This window comes from Petromyzon marinus, chromosome 62 (genome assembly GCF_048934315.1).
Source record: "Petromyzon marinus isolate PM22_M1 ecotype Great Lakes invasive population chromosome 62, UKy_Petmar_22M1.pri1.0, whole genome shotgun sequence".
In the NCBI taxonomy this organism is placed as follows: Eukaryota; Metazoa; Chordata; class Hyperoartia; order Petromyzontiformes; family Petromyzontidae; genus Petromyzon; species Petromyzon marinus.
This window is the reverse complement of record NC_133728.1, coordinates 11,951,978-11,966,551: the sequence shown is the minus strand read 5'-3', so window position 1 is coordinate 11,966,551 and position 14,574 is coordinate 11,951,978. Positions and strand designations below refer to the sequence as shown.

General features: G+C 51.7%; 1 protein-coding gene across 8 annotated transcripts in view; it reads left to right on the top strand.

Annotated features, from left to right (window-relative positions):
• LOC116955831 (POU domain, class 2, transcription factor 1) overlaps positions 1-14,574 on the top strand; it is a 117,647-nt gene that overhangs the window by 19,910 nt on the left and 83,163 nt on the right. For 4 of the 8 annotated variants that reach the window (XM_032977153.2, XM_032977150.2, XM_032977149.2 and 1 more), the window contains exon 1: positions 11,809-12,360. The exons of the other annotated variants lie outside the window; for them this stretch is intronic. In XM_032977153.2, coding sequence (XP_032833044.1) covers positions 12,267-12,360 — 94 coding nt within the window. In that variant the 5' untranslated portion in view covers positions 11,809-12,266. Of the gene's footprint in view, positions 1-11,808; positions 12,361-14,574 lie in introns of those variants that run through there. 8 annotated transcript variants of the gene reach the window in all.

Here is a 14,574-nt window from a genome sequence, read left to right as displayed (position 1 = left end):
GTGCGCACGTGTGCGACTGCGCAGGGGTCTGTCCCGTTGACCTCCAGCACCTCACTTGGCTCATCGGTCAACCCATAGCACCTGGGTGCGTCCTGGAACCTCCACCTGCCAGCCGGCGACAGCCTTCCGCACGTTTCACGCAACGGCCTTGGGGGCATCGCCTAGCCCAGCACGAGTATCATGCGTGGCAACGCCACCACGGTGTTTGTTGCTGGGGGGGGTGTCGGGGAGATGCTCCTTGAGCTTGGCTGCGGCAGCCTCCAACGCTCGCGGCCACCCCCTCTGGCACGAGAGGCAGAAGGACGTTCATTACCCTCCGCCGCTCGGCCTTCCCATGATTTTCGGACTCGAGGATGCGATGCGACGGTGGTGGCGGGACTGGTTTAGGAGGAGGCGGAGGAGGAGGCGGAGGCTTTGCGGGGCCCGCAGCTTGGATGAACCACACCACGGCCCCCCGGGGTAATTGGATTGCCGGGCAGTGTTTGTCGGGCAGGTACAAGAGGATTAGGCAGCTTTAAGAGCGGCAGCCCCGTTATGCCTCCTGAACCATCGGCCGAATTAAGAGAAGGAGGAGAGACGGGGAGAGAAGTGGCGCCTGCGCCGTGTGTGTCTCGTGGTGCCCATGGCTTCCTCCTCCATCGCCGCTCGCTCTCCGACGCTGCTGGTGAGCGGTGGAGAGCACGGCGGTAGCTCGCTGCAACAGCAGTAGTTGCAGCAGTAACTGTTGCAGCATCATCTTTAGCAGCAACAGCAGTAGAAACAACAGCAGTGGCTCCAGCAGTAGAAACTGCAGCAGCGGCAACAACAGCAGCAGCTGCAGCCAGAGCAGCGGCAGCTCAGTGTGAATATTGTGCACACGTCGAGGTCGCTTTGTGCAAAACCGCACGAGCCACTTCCCTCGCCTCCAGTTAAACGATAAGACGTGGGCCCTCTGTGGGCCCTCTGTGGGCCCTGCGTGGGCCCTGCGTGGGCCCTTCGTGGGCCCTCTGTGGGCCCTCCGATTACCCAAGAGAGCCTAACCGAGTCTCATGGCTCTTGTTCACGGTAGTGGTGGGTGAAGCTGTTGCTGCTGCTGTGTGTAATCCCGATTGAGGGATTTGCAGGACATTTTCAGCATGGGGGTGTTTGTTTGGCAAATACTCGTTACATTGTGTGGGTGTGTGTGTTTAGCTCTGTGGGTGTCACGTTTAATGCTACCTTAGTTCATTAAAAATAATTACTCTGGTGTGTGTGTGCGTGTGAGTTGCTTGCCATGATTGAGGGTGACTCGTACAAAAGGAGACTTATCCCGATCTCTTGCGTTCTCACCCTGTTACAAAATCAACTCGAACTAAACACGCACGCTGGTGCATCAGCAGCCAATATGTCTGCCTTAAAAGATATCCGTTTGTCCACGTGGAAAATAAATAATCGCTGCTCGTACTCATCCCATTAGCCACACACGGCCTTTGGGAGTCGCCTAACTTCAGCAGCATTGGTTCAACACAAGCAAAACTCTGGACAAGTTTCGACATTCAGGGGTCTCTTCAGCAGACCCTAGCATTGCTTGAACCGTTGTTTGTGAACTGCCACATGTTTATTGGCACGGACCCTCTCTCCGTGAGGTGTGGGCCCCGGTTCGACGCAGACCTGGATAACTCAATATCCCACCCTCTCCTTGCGATTCTCTTATCGGTTGTCAAATGCGATGGTAGTGGTTTCACTTGGGGGTTGGCGATTTGTGCCGTGCTGGTAACGCTCGTACCTCGCAGCAACAAGGGGGGGGGGGGCCTGGGTTCGATTCCCTGTCGTTGAGGTTGTATGTTCTCCCCCTGTCCTGCAGAGTGCGTGAGAGAGGGAGTGTGTTCATGTCATCTACAACTTGTAACGTCAGAGAATGAGAAGGCTTAACCCGCAGCCTTTGCTCGGAGGTTTGGAGAGCCATGCGGCGCTGCAGGGATGAGTGGTGGGCGTGGGTTGCTAAGGAGATGGAATCTGCCTCAGCAGCCCGCAATCACAAATCACTCTAATTCCATCAATAAAGTAACTTGCAACGCCTCACCTTTCACCATCCTTAAGCGAACGAATGGTGATCTGATCTCTGACCCCCAGGAACTGGTCTATAGGTTTTGCAGATCATTTCCTTGACCCAGACAGTGTCGTCGGGCAAGATGGGGACAACCCTGCTGGGGCTGCGGTGCCACAGATATTGGCAGAAGTAGGCACCCCTTCTGAGTGGTTGACTGCGGTGCCATCTGTGGAGGAAGTAAAAGCGGCGATCTGGAGTCTTGAGATGAGGAAAAGCTGAGGGAGGGTGGTGTTTGTGTGCAGACTGCCCTACAGGACATCATCACAACTGTCTAGACCACAGGATGGGTTCTGCAGGATTGGAAGGATGCCCTAGTGGTCTGCCTCTTTAAGAAGGGGCCCGTATAGATTGTAACAATGACAGGGGCATCTCTCTCCTCGGTGGCAAGGGTTATTCAACACCGCCTTGCCAGGCAAACTGAGGAGAGGCCTTCGGAGCCCAAATGTGGTTTCAGACTAGGGTGGTCCTGCAAAGATGCAATGTTCTGTCAGTCTGCTGCAGCAGACTTGTAGGGAATTCCAACAAGACCTACATCTCTGCTCTATTGACCGAGTCAGGGCCTATGATACCATCAACAGGCCAGGGCTTTGCGCTGTTTGCCGTGTTTTCAGAGTCCCTGACTCTGCTCACAATCATTAAGGGCCTTCATGATGGGAGGCAGGCCTGGAGTCAGAGCCATTCCATGTTAACCTTGGGGTGCGACAGGGATGTCCTCTGGTTCCCACATTATTTATCATCGTCCTTGACCACGTAGTTCGAGAAGCTTTTCATTGCTGTACCGGAGGAATTTCCATCTGGTACAGATGCAATGGGAGGCTGATCGATGCCTGGTACAATTGAGGGATGGCTCCTTATTGTTCAACCATGTTATGTATGCTGATGACTTGGTGATGGCTACCCGCTCAGAAGAGGTGTTGGAGGGGCTACTGCTGGACCTGGAGTATGCCAATAAGAGGTGGGGTCTTGTCATCGGCCCCACCAAAACTAAGCACCTGCCTGGGTATTTTGTGCCATCAAACACTCCACCCCCCTCAACTGTCCTTTGGTGATGGAGCAGTTGTCAAGAGAGTGGAGAGTTTTCCATACCTGGGCAGTGTGCTTATGACCAGCTCCGGTTTGACAGCACAGGTCTTACTACAAATCAGTTAGGTGGTATTTTTTCATTGGCTGCGTAATGCTACGTGGAATCTACTTTGTCGCTCCACACGAAGCTTCGGGTCTTCTCGGCCACAGTCATGCACTCCCTTTTCTCTATGGTCGTGAAACGTGCACCCCTCTAATGGAACATCTGTACCGGTTAGAAACATTCAGGCTAGCCTGTCTACGATCCTGGGTTTAACCAGGCTGGATGGTGTGAGGAGCTCACAAATCTTTGAATAATCTGGACATTCCCATCAATGAGCTCCAGCATGCAAGGCTGCCTTGGCTGGTTCTTATAGCCCTGCATGCCCAGCCACCGCATGCCCAGGTGGCTTCTGTTTGGCCGGCTAGAGGGGGCTAAATGGGCACGACATGGGCTGGAGAAGAGATGGAGTGCTGCGGTACAAGAAGATGTGGAGCTGAGTGAACTTGCCAAAGACTGGTACCAGCGTGTCAAGATCGGCCTCTGTGGAGGAGGTTCGTGAAGGACCCGACTGGTCAGCTGGAAGCAGCACCTATGAAGGCCCGTGAATGGAGCCGAATGGAACTGAGTGGATTTTGTAAAGTTCCAGCGGTGTCAAGATCGGCCTCTGTGGAGGGGTCTTGTGAAAGACGCTGCTGGTCAGTTGGAGGCAGTCGCCCTCCAACAACAGCGGAATGCAGAGTGATTCTCACAACGAGTGGAGCCGCCGGATGGCTAAAATACAGCAAGTTGGCACAGTTGGGGATATAGCTGGTGCATCTGCCAGTTATCTCGGTCAGTCAGCCCATGGCACCTGGGTATGTCCTGTGACCTGTCAGCGAGCCTTCCACACTTCATATGGCCTCAAAGTGCACCTGGCCTGGCACGCGCTGTGGTGACATCACCGCCACTTAGTGGCGAATGGTGAGTGTTGTGTTTGCGCGTCTTTAAGTGTATGGAGTTGGTCGTGCAGTGGTCCTACGATCCTGACAATCTGAGTTGGATTCCTGCTCACAGCCAACACCAATGATGGCGAATGCTTAAACAGGTCTTCAGCCTCCTCTAGATCGACTCAGCCTCAAATGAGTACCTGGTGCCATGTGTAAACATCGCTACTCGGGAGACAAAGGCGGCCGGGCTGGATGCCACGCATCCCCTCGTGTGCTATGCCGGCCTTGATTGGTGCTTGCCCCAATAGTCTGTTAAGGCTACACAGGGGTTCTTTATCTCTATGTGTGTGTTCTCCACTGTTGATCCATGGTCTCAAGGGTGGGAAGCGCCCCCTCCTGGCTCAAAGGTTCAGACAGCTAGAGACGCCTAGACTCGCACACAGACTCATAGACTCACACGGCTCGAGACACTGAGACTCGCGGAGAACCATAGACTCACACAGAGATGCATAGATTAACTCAGCTCGAGATGCCTCGACTCACACAGAGACCTGTACAGTCACACAGAGAACCATAGACTCGCACAGAGAGCCATGCACTCACACAACTAGAGACTCCTATATTCACACAGAGCCATAGACTCACACGGAGACCCATAGACTCACACAGAGAGCCATAGACTCACACGGAGACCCATAGACTCACATAGAGAGCCATGGACTCACACAGAGTGCCATAGACTCGCAGAGAGTACCATCGACTCACACAGAGAGTGCCATAGACTCACACAGAGACCCATATGCTCACAGAGACCCGTAGACTCACAAGAGAGACCCGTAGACTCACACAGAGAGCCACAGACTCACAGCCAATGGTGACAGCAGTAAAAGTATTGGGTTTAATTCCAGACTCGGGTGCTTTTCTGCATGGAGTTTTTGTGTTGTCCTCCTTAACACAGGTTTTCTTGGGTTAGATCGCGTAAATATATACATGTGTCGTTAAACCCGCCACCACCCTACACAACCAATTAGTAATGTTTGTCACGTAAACAGAGCATGCCAACTTGTTACTAGTACAGCACACCGGTGTGTATTTACAACCTGAGTGCGACGTTTCGCCAATAATTACAACTATCTTCATCAGGCGAAGACACCTCATCTTTCGTTCCTTAAATAGAGGGCTAGATATGGTGACAACACTTGTGTGATCTTCTTGTGTGAATTTGAGGGGGGGGGGATTCATGAATGCATATAAATGACTATTGCCGCTTGGGTTATTTATATGGTAATCAACGCACATTATGCATGCTCATTATGCAAGCCCATTGTTGATGTACTTCCTGTCGATTGTGTATACTAAAATAGCCATACAAATGGTCATCCCTAGTGAAGTATGGTGACCTGTATAGGCATGCATTTAAATAATGTATTATTTGATGATTCGCTTCCAAGCAGCACTAAGTCTGTAGCTATCTGAACGGTTACAATTATTTTTTTTCTCAATTTCGATAGATTCTCTCATTAGTCTTGGCCAGTAGTAGCTAGTTTTGCACAGAACTTCAACATTATAATCAAAATTAATTGAGTGTCCTTGTTGGTATGCGTGTTCTGCCACTACTTACAGTTTTATTTGGGAGTATTTAATATTTATTTAGTGTTCTTTTAGTCTCGTTCTGATCATTCGTCCTGTTTGCCCAACATAGCATTTGCCACAAGTGCAATTAATGGTGGTGGTGGATTTAACGACACATTTATATATTTACGCTATCTAACCCAAAAAAAATTGTATTATGGATGATATTGGTCATCAAAGCCTATGTGTTAAACTGTTGCCCTCCTGTTTTGCAGAGTGCGTGAGTGAGTTGTACAGTGTCAGAGTGAGTTGGAGAGTGTGAGAATGAGTTGGTTGGGTGTGTGTGATTGGTCGTGCGTGGTGCTGGCCACCCACTCCCTCATGTGCCGTACCCAGCCTTCATAGGTGCTCGCTAACAGCACTTGCCATAAAAGTCTGTTGAGGCTTTACGGGGGATCCTTGTCTTGCCTTTGTGTGCGAGTAAGTGTGTGAGAGATTGGGTGGGTGTGTGAGTGTGTAATTATGACCAGCTCTGGCAAGACAGTGATGACTTGCTGCTGTGTGGTCTAGTCTAAGGGCACCCCAGTGTCAGCTGTCCCTGTGTGGTACAAGGCTATCAACACAAAGGAAGGCACCGCCGCTGTGATTCACAAACACAGCTTATGGTATTTTCTCAGTAGGGGGCGATGTTTCTGTGTGTGATCCCACATTGAGTGATTTGCAATGTCACATTGGCCTGAAAGCAATAACTCTCCTGAGTTTCATTCCCAACTCAGGAGTCTGATGATTTGCTGCTGTGGGGAGTTTGTACGTTCTTCTCCTGTTCTCCATGGGTTTCCTCCAGGTTATCGGGTTTTCCTGCCACAGCTGAACACACACTCGCATTGTAACTGGCAAACAAACGCCAAACAAATATTCGAATTTTCTGATAGGAAATTACACTGCCGATCACTCAGTCGGTATCAATACCAATACCTGCAATTCGCCACTAAGTGACGGTGACGTCACCACAGTGCCTGTGCCAGGCCAGGTGCACTTTGAGGCCACGTGAAATGTCGAAGACTCGCTTTTGACAGGAGCTCATGGAACAGACCCAGGTGCCATGGGTTAACTGACTAAGATGACTAGCAGATACACGAGCTGTACTGTTTATCACACATAGCACCAGCATGCCTTTTCAAACATGCATTTAGATTATTTAGCTTGTTTTGCTGCTGTGGGTTTCCACAAAGTAGGCCACTTTGTTGTGCTATCATTTTGTGATGACGTCGATTCTGAAAAATAAGTTAATACCTCAGTGGGCTTTACCTGGTAGGATATATATTGTTAAGTGATTTGTTTACCTTTCCTATACTTTGCACTCCTGCCGTGTTTTTGTATTGCGTTTGTCGTTGTAACTTTCTGCCCCCCCCGTGCCCCTACTGGACTATCCATGAAGAAAAGCTTCATAGCTCACGATCGGATTCCTCTCCCGTATGGATAAATATTCTGATGATTGCGATTCGAGAGTCTTGAGACCCTGCAAGGCTCTGCTGACGGCACAGTGGCCGTGTGATCCCATGGACTTGAGTGGGGGCCTTCGCTGCCCCTCCACAATGGGGAGTACGTCACTGCCGGTCCGTGGTGATTTGGGGCGGCTAGAGGATTTGAACCCCAGGTTTTACATGCTTTGCTAGCTCACCGCTCTTGCAGAGGGCGTTCGAATTATCTTCCCGGGCCACCTGGCCACGTCCACTAAGTAATATGTGCAATAGATTAAGAGGAGGGCCCCACTCCCCCGTAATGGGCTTAACATTGTTTTTGTCACCAGCGGGTAGCCCTGGTTAACACTGCTCGGGTGTGTGTATGTGTGTCAACCGTAAGAGCAACAATAATAATTTAGCCTACGTCGCTCACGGCGGATGTTTATAAAGATCCCCGCAATGGAGGCCCATCGTGTGAGCAAAAATTCGAAAAATGCTCCGTTGGATCATGCTGCACGAGCACGTCCCATCACAACTCTCGGATGATGCCTCGAACCGCAATTGAAATCGGTGCGGGTGGGGGGGGAGTAGGGGTCGTGACCCAGGCGGATAATGAGTAATCGTGGCCCGGTTCTGATCTGCTGATGCCTTTATTAATCGCTCATTATCATAAGCGACGCATTACCCTACGGCGTTCCCAGAAGGCCCGTCCCCCTTGCCCTCCCTCCGTGCTCCAAAGTGCTTTGCTGTCTCTAATTCAAACATTTCACCTGGAGAGTTCACCCCCACCCTCCCACCCCCCACCCAACCCCCTATCGCAAGCTTGTGCAGGGACCTTGATTGACACGCTCTCACATGTGCGGAGCGAACATGCAACGACAACACTTGTGTGTGTGTGCGCACGCGCAGAAAAGTTTTTAAGGAGGGACCCTGCCAAGTTTCGAAGTTAGGGACGCACACGCTGTGGTGGTGGTTGCTGTGGTTGTGGTTGCTGCTACTGCTGCTGCCGCTGTGTGTGATCCCATTTGAGTTGTTGACAGGTTCTAGATTTGAAGCTTTCGTGACTGCAAGGATCCATACTCTTTGGTTCTATTCGGTAAAGTCACGTAAAAAAACAACAACAAAAATATAAAAATAATTCACGACGTTTCGGCCACAACACAATTGGCCTTCATCAGATGAAGGGACCGGACTGTCTAGAGGACAGCGCTGGAGTGAACACAGCCAAGCTCAGACCGCGACCTTTAAGCTGTGTGAGAGGAAGCAGAGTGCCTTGACAAAGGAATTAGCATAAAAAATTGCATTTAATTGGCGGACCCAGCATGATGAACGATGTAGAGGGGGAGAGCATGTGCAGACCGGCGAGGGGGGGAGGGGGAGTTTGCATATTGATGGTGTGAAAAGGGAATTTAAGGAGCTGAAAAAGTTTGGGATACCACTACTTGAAAAAATATACTGTACCATTGAAAATTAGTTTAATGTTTGGTTTGATTCAGAACATCTTTCCAATGGTTGCTTAATTTGAAACCATCCTCTCGGTTGAAATTGTGTCTGTGTTTGTAAATCTGAATTGCCTCGTGAACAAATCTCTGATAAAAACCCGTGGGTTTGCAAAGAACCTTGGTATCGGAGAAAATTATATCGTGATCACCCACAGTGTTGTAACAGTGATCAGCTACGTTGTTTTTACGTGACTTTACCGAAGAGAACCAAAGAGTGTTGACAGGTTATTTTTTTTATTTCAGCATTGGGATGTCTTTTTGGACCCAGCTCTGCAGAGTGTGTGGCGTTTGTATGTTCTCCCCCTGTTCAACAGAGTGAGTGAGAGTGTCTGCTTCTGTGTGATCTCAATTGAGTGATTTGCAAGGTACATTTTGAGGAGGAAACCGGAGAATCCCGGGGGAAACCCCCACAAAGAACAGGGTGGGGGGGGGGGACAAACTCCATGCAGAAAGGCCCCTTCTTGCTGTGAGGAGGCGCCAACATCACCACTGCTGCCATCTCCTGAATTCTCTGGTCGCCGATTTCCGGTTGCCCCAGCGGCCTGCACGGAAGGGAGCCGTGCTTTATAAACAACAACAATAATTTTAACACGTAGGCTTTCTGGACCAATATCATCCATAATAGAGGTTTTTTGGGTTAGATCGCGTAAATATATAAATGTTTAAGTTAAACCCGCCACCACCCGACACAGCCAACTCGTAAGGGTTGTCACGTAAACAGAACATGCCAATTCGTCACTAGTACAGCACACCGGTGTGTTGGATAGCCGAACCACAATATTTACAATCTGAGTACGACGTTTCACCAGTAATTACAACTAGCTTCATCAGGCGACAGCCAGATTTGTGGAGAAGTCTAAATGTTTTGTTCCTTATATAGAGGCGTAGATGTGGTGACCACGCTTCTGCGCTCTTGCACAATGTGGGGGGGGAGATTAACGAGTCAACGTCCACGATGCTGCCAACAGGAGCGGTGTGGCGCATAACTCTCCTGTCTGTCGTTTTAATTGACGCTGTGTTTGGGATGCTCGGGCCACTCTCTCATCGGCACGGTGATCGGGTGGCACCGGGGCGGTGATCGGTTGGCACCAGCGTGGTGATCGGGTGGCACCAGCGTGGTGATCGGGTGGCCCCGGGGCAGTGATTGGGTGTCACCAGGGCCGTTGTCTCGTTGTGCTGGCTACGTTGTAGCCCCGTAGTGCTGTGTACTTCTCTCTGGAGTGAGCGGTCCCTGTGAGGAGTGGCCCCATGAGGAGTGGTTCCTGGTCCCTATGAGGGGCAGTCCCCATAAGGAGGACTGTGACCTGGTCTCCATGAGGAGTGATACCTGGGCCCCGTGAAGAGGACTGACCTGGTCTCCATGAGGAGTGATACCTGGGCCCCGTGAAGAGGGCTGTGGCCTGGAGCCTGTGCTGCTGGCTCAGGCGGTGAAGGCCGCGCCTGTAGGGAGCGGCGGCGCCCAGCGTAGACCCCCAAAGCCGGGGGTTATCCCCTCGACTGCGTGCCTCCAGCGCCTCCTCGCAGCAAGAAGGTACCTGGGTTCGATTCCCGACACGGGTGCCTTTCTGCGTGGAGTCTGTACAGTCTGTTCTCCGATAACACGGTGGTCGTTATGGAAAAATCGCGTTATAATAAATAATATATAATAATATAGGGGTTAAGGACAATCCGCAATAATTCGTGAGATGTGTAATACAGCCCGAAGAAAAACTGAGGCTCAGGAAGCGTCTGGAAGCATCCAGCATCATCCCGATGCCTTGTGCGATGATGCTACGCCAAGCCAGCCATACAACCGTTTATTCCTACTCGAGGAACGTAGTTCCGTTCACTCGATCACGTTTTATCCAATTCGCATTCCGTGTTATACATTTTTTTTCCCATAATACATTCATCGCGTTATATCCAATTTACGTTAAGAAAACAAGCGGCATTATAGGAGAACAGATTGTATGTTCTCCCCCCGTTCTGCAGATTACGAGTCTATATGGGTCTCTTTGGGTCTCTCTGTCTCTCTGTGTCTCTATGGGTTTACTACACGGCCCGTAGTTAGGGTTGCATTGACCACAAATCGCACTCCTTGTGGCTTTTCATTTTTAGGTTTTTTTCCCCGTGGATCTTTCATCGGTGGCGAGTCGCCCCCTCGTGGACTTTGCGTGGCATCGCTGCTGAGTTACCCAACGCGACTGTACGATACCAAATCAGGCAGGGCTGGTGGCAACTACCTGGCCTGCTATACAGGAGGCCCTGGGTTCGATCCCGACCCTGACGCCTGCTGCTGTATATTTGGAGTTTGCGTGTTTCTCTCTCCCTGTGGTCGCGTGGATTTTTCTCCGGGTCCTCCGGTTTTTCCCTCCACATTTCTAAACGTGCGTTTAAGAGTATTTGGCTGTTATTAATTTCCACATAATGATGAGCCACTTCGTTGAGCTATCATTTGTGGCCAGGTCCTTTCTGAAAAGAGAGATATGTAGATCAGCGGGGCCTTACCTGTTAAATAAAAAATATATATTTTAGTTTCGGTTCAACACAAGCGAAAACTTCCGAACTCTGCAGTACATCCCTCAAGTAGGGTCTGCTGATGAGACACTGAATGTCGACACCCAGTCAAGAGTCTGCCAGCGAGCGTGATTGGTCGGCTTTGTTAAGCACCCCCCCGTCCCTCACCCCCCCATCCCCCACCGCCCACCCCCCCACTTTTGCCCCTCCACCTCCAGCAGCCTTTTGTGGTCATGCAGATGGTGGCGACACTCACGGGCAGGGAGTGTGGTAGAGGGAGGGGGTGCAGGGAGTGAGGTAGAGGGTGCAGGGAGTGAGGTAGAGGGAGGGGGGCAGGGAGTGAGGTAGAGGGAGGGGGGCAGGGAGTGTGGTAGAGGGAGGGGGGCAGGGAGTGAGGTAGAGGGAGGGGGGCAGGGAGTGTGGTAGAGGGAGGGGGGCAGGGAGTGAGGTAGAGGCAGGGGGTGCAGGGAGTGAGGTAGAGGGTGCAGGGAGTGAGGTAGAGGGAGGGGGGCAGGGAGTGAGGTAGAGGGAGGGGGCAGGGAGTGAGGTAGAGGGGGGGGGTGCAGGGAGTGAGGTAGAGGGGGGGGGGGTGCAGGGAGTGAGGTAGAGAGAGGAGGGGGGGGTGCAGGAAGTGGAGCAGGCTGGGAGGTGAGTGTAAAGAAGGTTTCGCGGGGGAGGTGAGTGGGGAGGGTTGGGTCAAGTTTGACGCAGGTGGCGTCGTCGTCTGCTGCTGTTGCTGCTGTGTTTGGCTCACAGCCCCAGTCCGGCTGCAGATGCTGGTAAAGTCTGCGAGCGTGAGTCTGCGAATCTGAGTGCGAGTCTCTGAGTTGTTGGACTCGCGACCGGCGTGACTCGTGACTGCTCCTGCCACGGATGCAACGCTCCTCATGGATCTGCCTCTACGTCCATAGCCGTGTGCCGGCGAGCATGCGAGTGGGTGACTGAGCGAGTGAGTTCGCGGGCAAGTGGGTGACTGAGTGAGTGAGTGGGCGAGTGGGTGGGTGACTGAGGGAGTTAGCGAGTGGGTGAGTTCGTGGGCGAGTGAATGTGTGAACGAACGGGTGAGTGAATGTGTGGTTGAGCAGGCGAGCGAGTTGTCGGGCGAGTGAGCGGGTAAGCCAGTGAGTGGTTGAGCACGTGAGTGAGCGAGTGGGTGGGTGAGCGAACTGCCGGATGTATCGGCCGAGCCTCGCCACGTTCCTGTGCTCCGCGTCTGGCCCGGCATGGCCCGTCCCTCGCCTGCCACTCTGGCACGCGGCCTCCATCGGTGAGCGCCCCAGGGCAACGCGCCGCACCACACAGCACCGCACCACACCGCGCCACACTGAACCACATCGCAGCACACCGCACCTCACTTCACTGCACTTCACTGCACTTCACTTCACTGCACAACATGACACCACACTGCAACACATTGCATCATATCACACTGCACCACACTGCAACACATTGCACCACACTGCCCACTACTACCTACACTACCCCAACCAACACGACCCTTACGGAGCATTTGGCTGGGTCTCCACACTCTCACACACTCGCTCTCACACACACACACGCGCTCACACACACGCTCTCACACATGCTCTCACACACACACACGCGCTCACACACACACATGCTCTCGCAAACACATGCTCTCACACACGCACACTCACCCTCTCACACACACACACACAAAGACAAAGACAAAGATCCCCCGTATAGCCTTAACAGACTGTAGGGGCAAGTGCTGTTAGCGAGCACCTATGAAGGCCGGAACGGTACACGAGGGAGTGGGTGGCCAGCACCACGCCCGACCGCCTTTGTCTCCCTAGTGGCAATGTTTACACACCGCACCAGGTACTCATTTGAGGCTGAGTCGACCTAGGGGAGGCCCGGGACCAGGTTCAGATAATCGTCACTGGTGTTGGCCGTGAGCGGGAATCGAACCCGAGTCGCCAGGTTCATAGTGCAGCGCGCTAACCGCTACACTATCGCTCCCCACAAGGTAGAAGGAGGAGGTGCACACACACACACTCACCCTCTCACACACACACACTCACCCTCTCACACACTCACGCTCTCACACACACCCTCTCACACACTCACGCTTTTACACACACACTCATCCTCTCACACACACACTCACCCTCTCACACACTCACCCTCTCACACACACACGCTTTCACACACACACGCTTTCACACACACGCTTTCACACACACACACTCACCCTCTCACACACTCTCACACACACTCACCCTCTCTCACACTCACCCTCTCTCACACTCACGCTCTCTCACACACACACGCACTCACCCTCTCGCACACACACTCACCCTCTCACACACACACTCGCCCTCTCACACACACACTCACCCTCTCACACACTCACCCTCTCTCACATACATCGCTTTCACACACACGCTTTCACACACTCTGCAGAACAAGTAGAGAACACACAAACTTCATACAGGGAAGGTGCCCGAGTTGGGAATCGAACCCCAGGCCCCTTCTAGCTGTGCCGCGTGGGTGATGTCGCATCGTGAGGAGTGCCATTACGTTCATTCGCAGACATTTGTCGCTCCACTGCTGCATGAGGCCATGCTTCCTCGCACCATGCAGTGTGCACGGTGGTGAGTGGGGCAACGGGACCAGTTCAGCTGTCACTCGCCACGTGGTTGCTTTGGGCAGTCATCAGTGATGTTCACCTGGTGCTTTGCATCTCGCTGCATTGGCAGTTTGGTGGAGGTGTCCGGGATCGTTCTGCTTATGCAGGCAATATCACCACAGGTTCTTCTTCCTCCACCACGCGTTGTTGTTGTTGGGACGCGGTTGATCAGAGCGGTCCCTGCTGGCGTCTTGGAGTCAGGTTCTCTTAACCTTATCACCTTAGCCCCGCTCATACGTAGTAGTAATAATAACAACAACAATAATTAAACAGTCAAACTTTATTGAGTGTGTTCGAAGGAGTACCGCAGCCGGAGTGTTTCCATGACCATCTATGAAAACCAGACTTAACGTGTGTACTGCACTAATACCTAGTTTATATAAGGCTTTTTGTCTGTCACTCAATAGCTACCGACAGTGTAACGATATGTACGCCAGGAAACGTTTTAAAAATTTAATTCTTAGCTGGTGCTTGCCGAATGCAGCGTTATTATAATTAGGTCACACTCATGACAAATGCAAAGTGCTTGCCACAACTGAATCGCAATACCTCGCTGATCTCGTTAAGGAGCACAAACCATCACACACATACAGTGAGGGAAAAGTATTTGACCCCCTGCTGATTTTGTACGTTTGCCCACTGACAAAGAAATGATCAGTTTATAATTTTAATGGTAGGTTTATTTGAACAGTGAGAGACAGAATAACAACAACAAAAATCCAGAAAAACGCATGTCAAAAATGTTATAAATTGATTTGCATTTTAATGAGGGAAATAAGTATTTGACCCCTCTGCAAAACATGACTTAGTACTTGGTGACAAAACCCT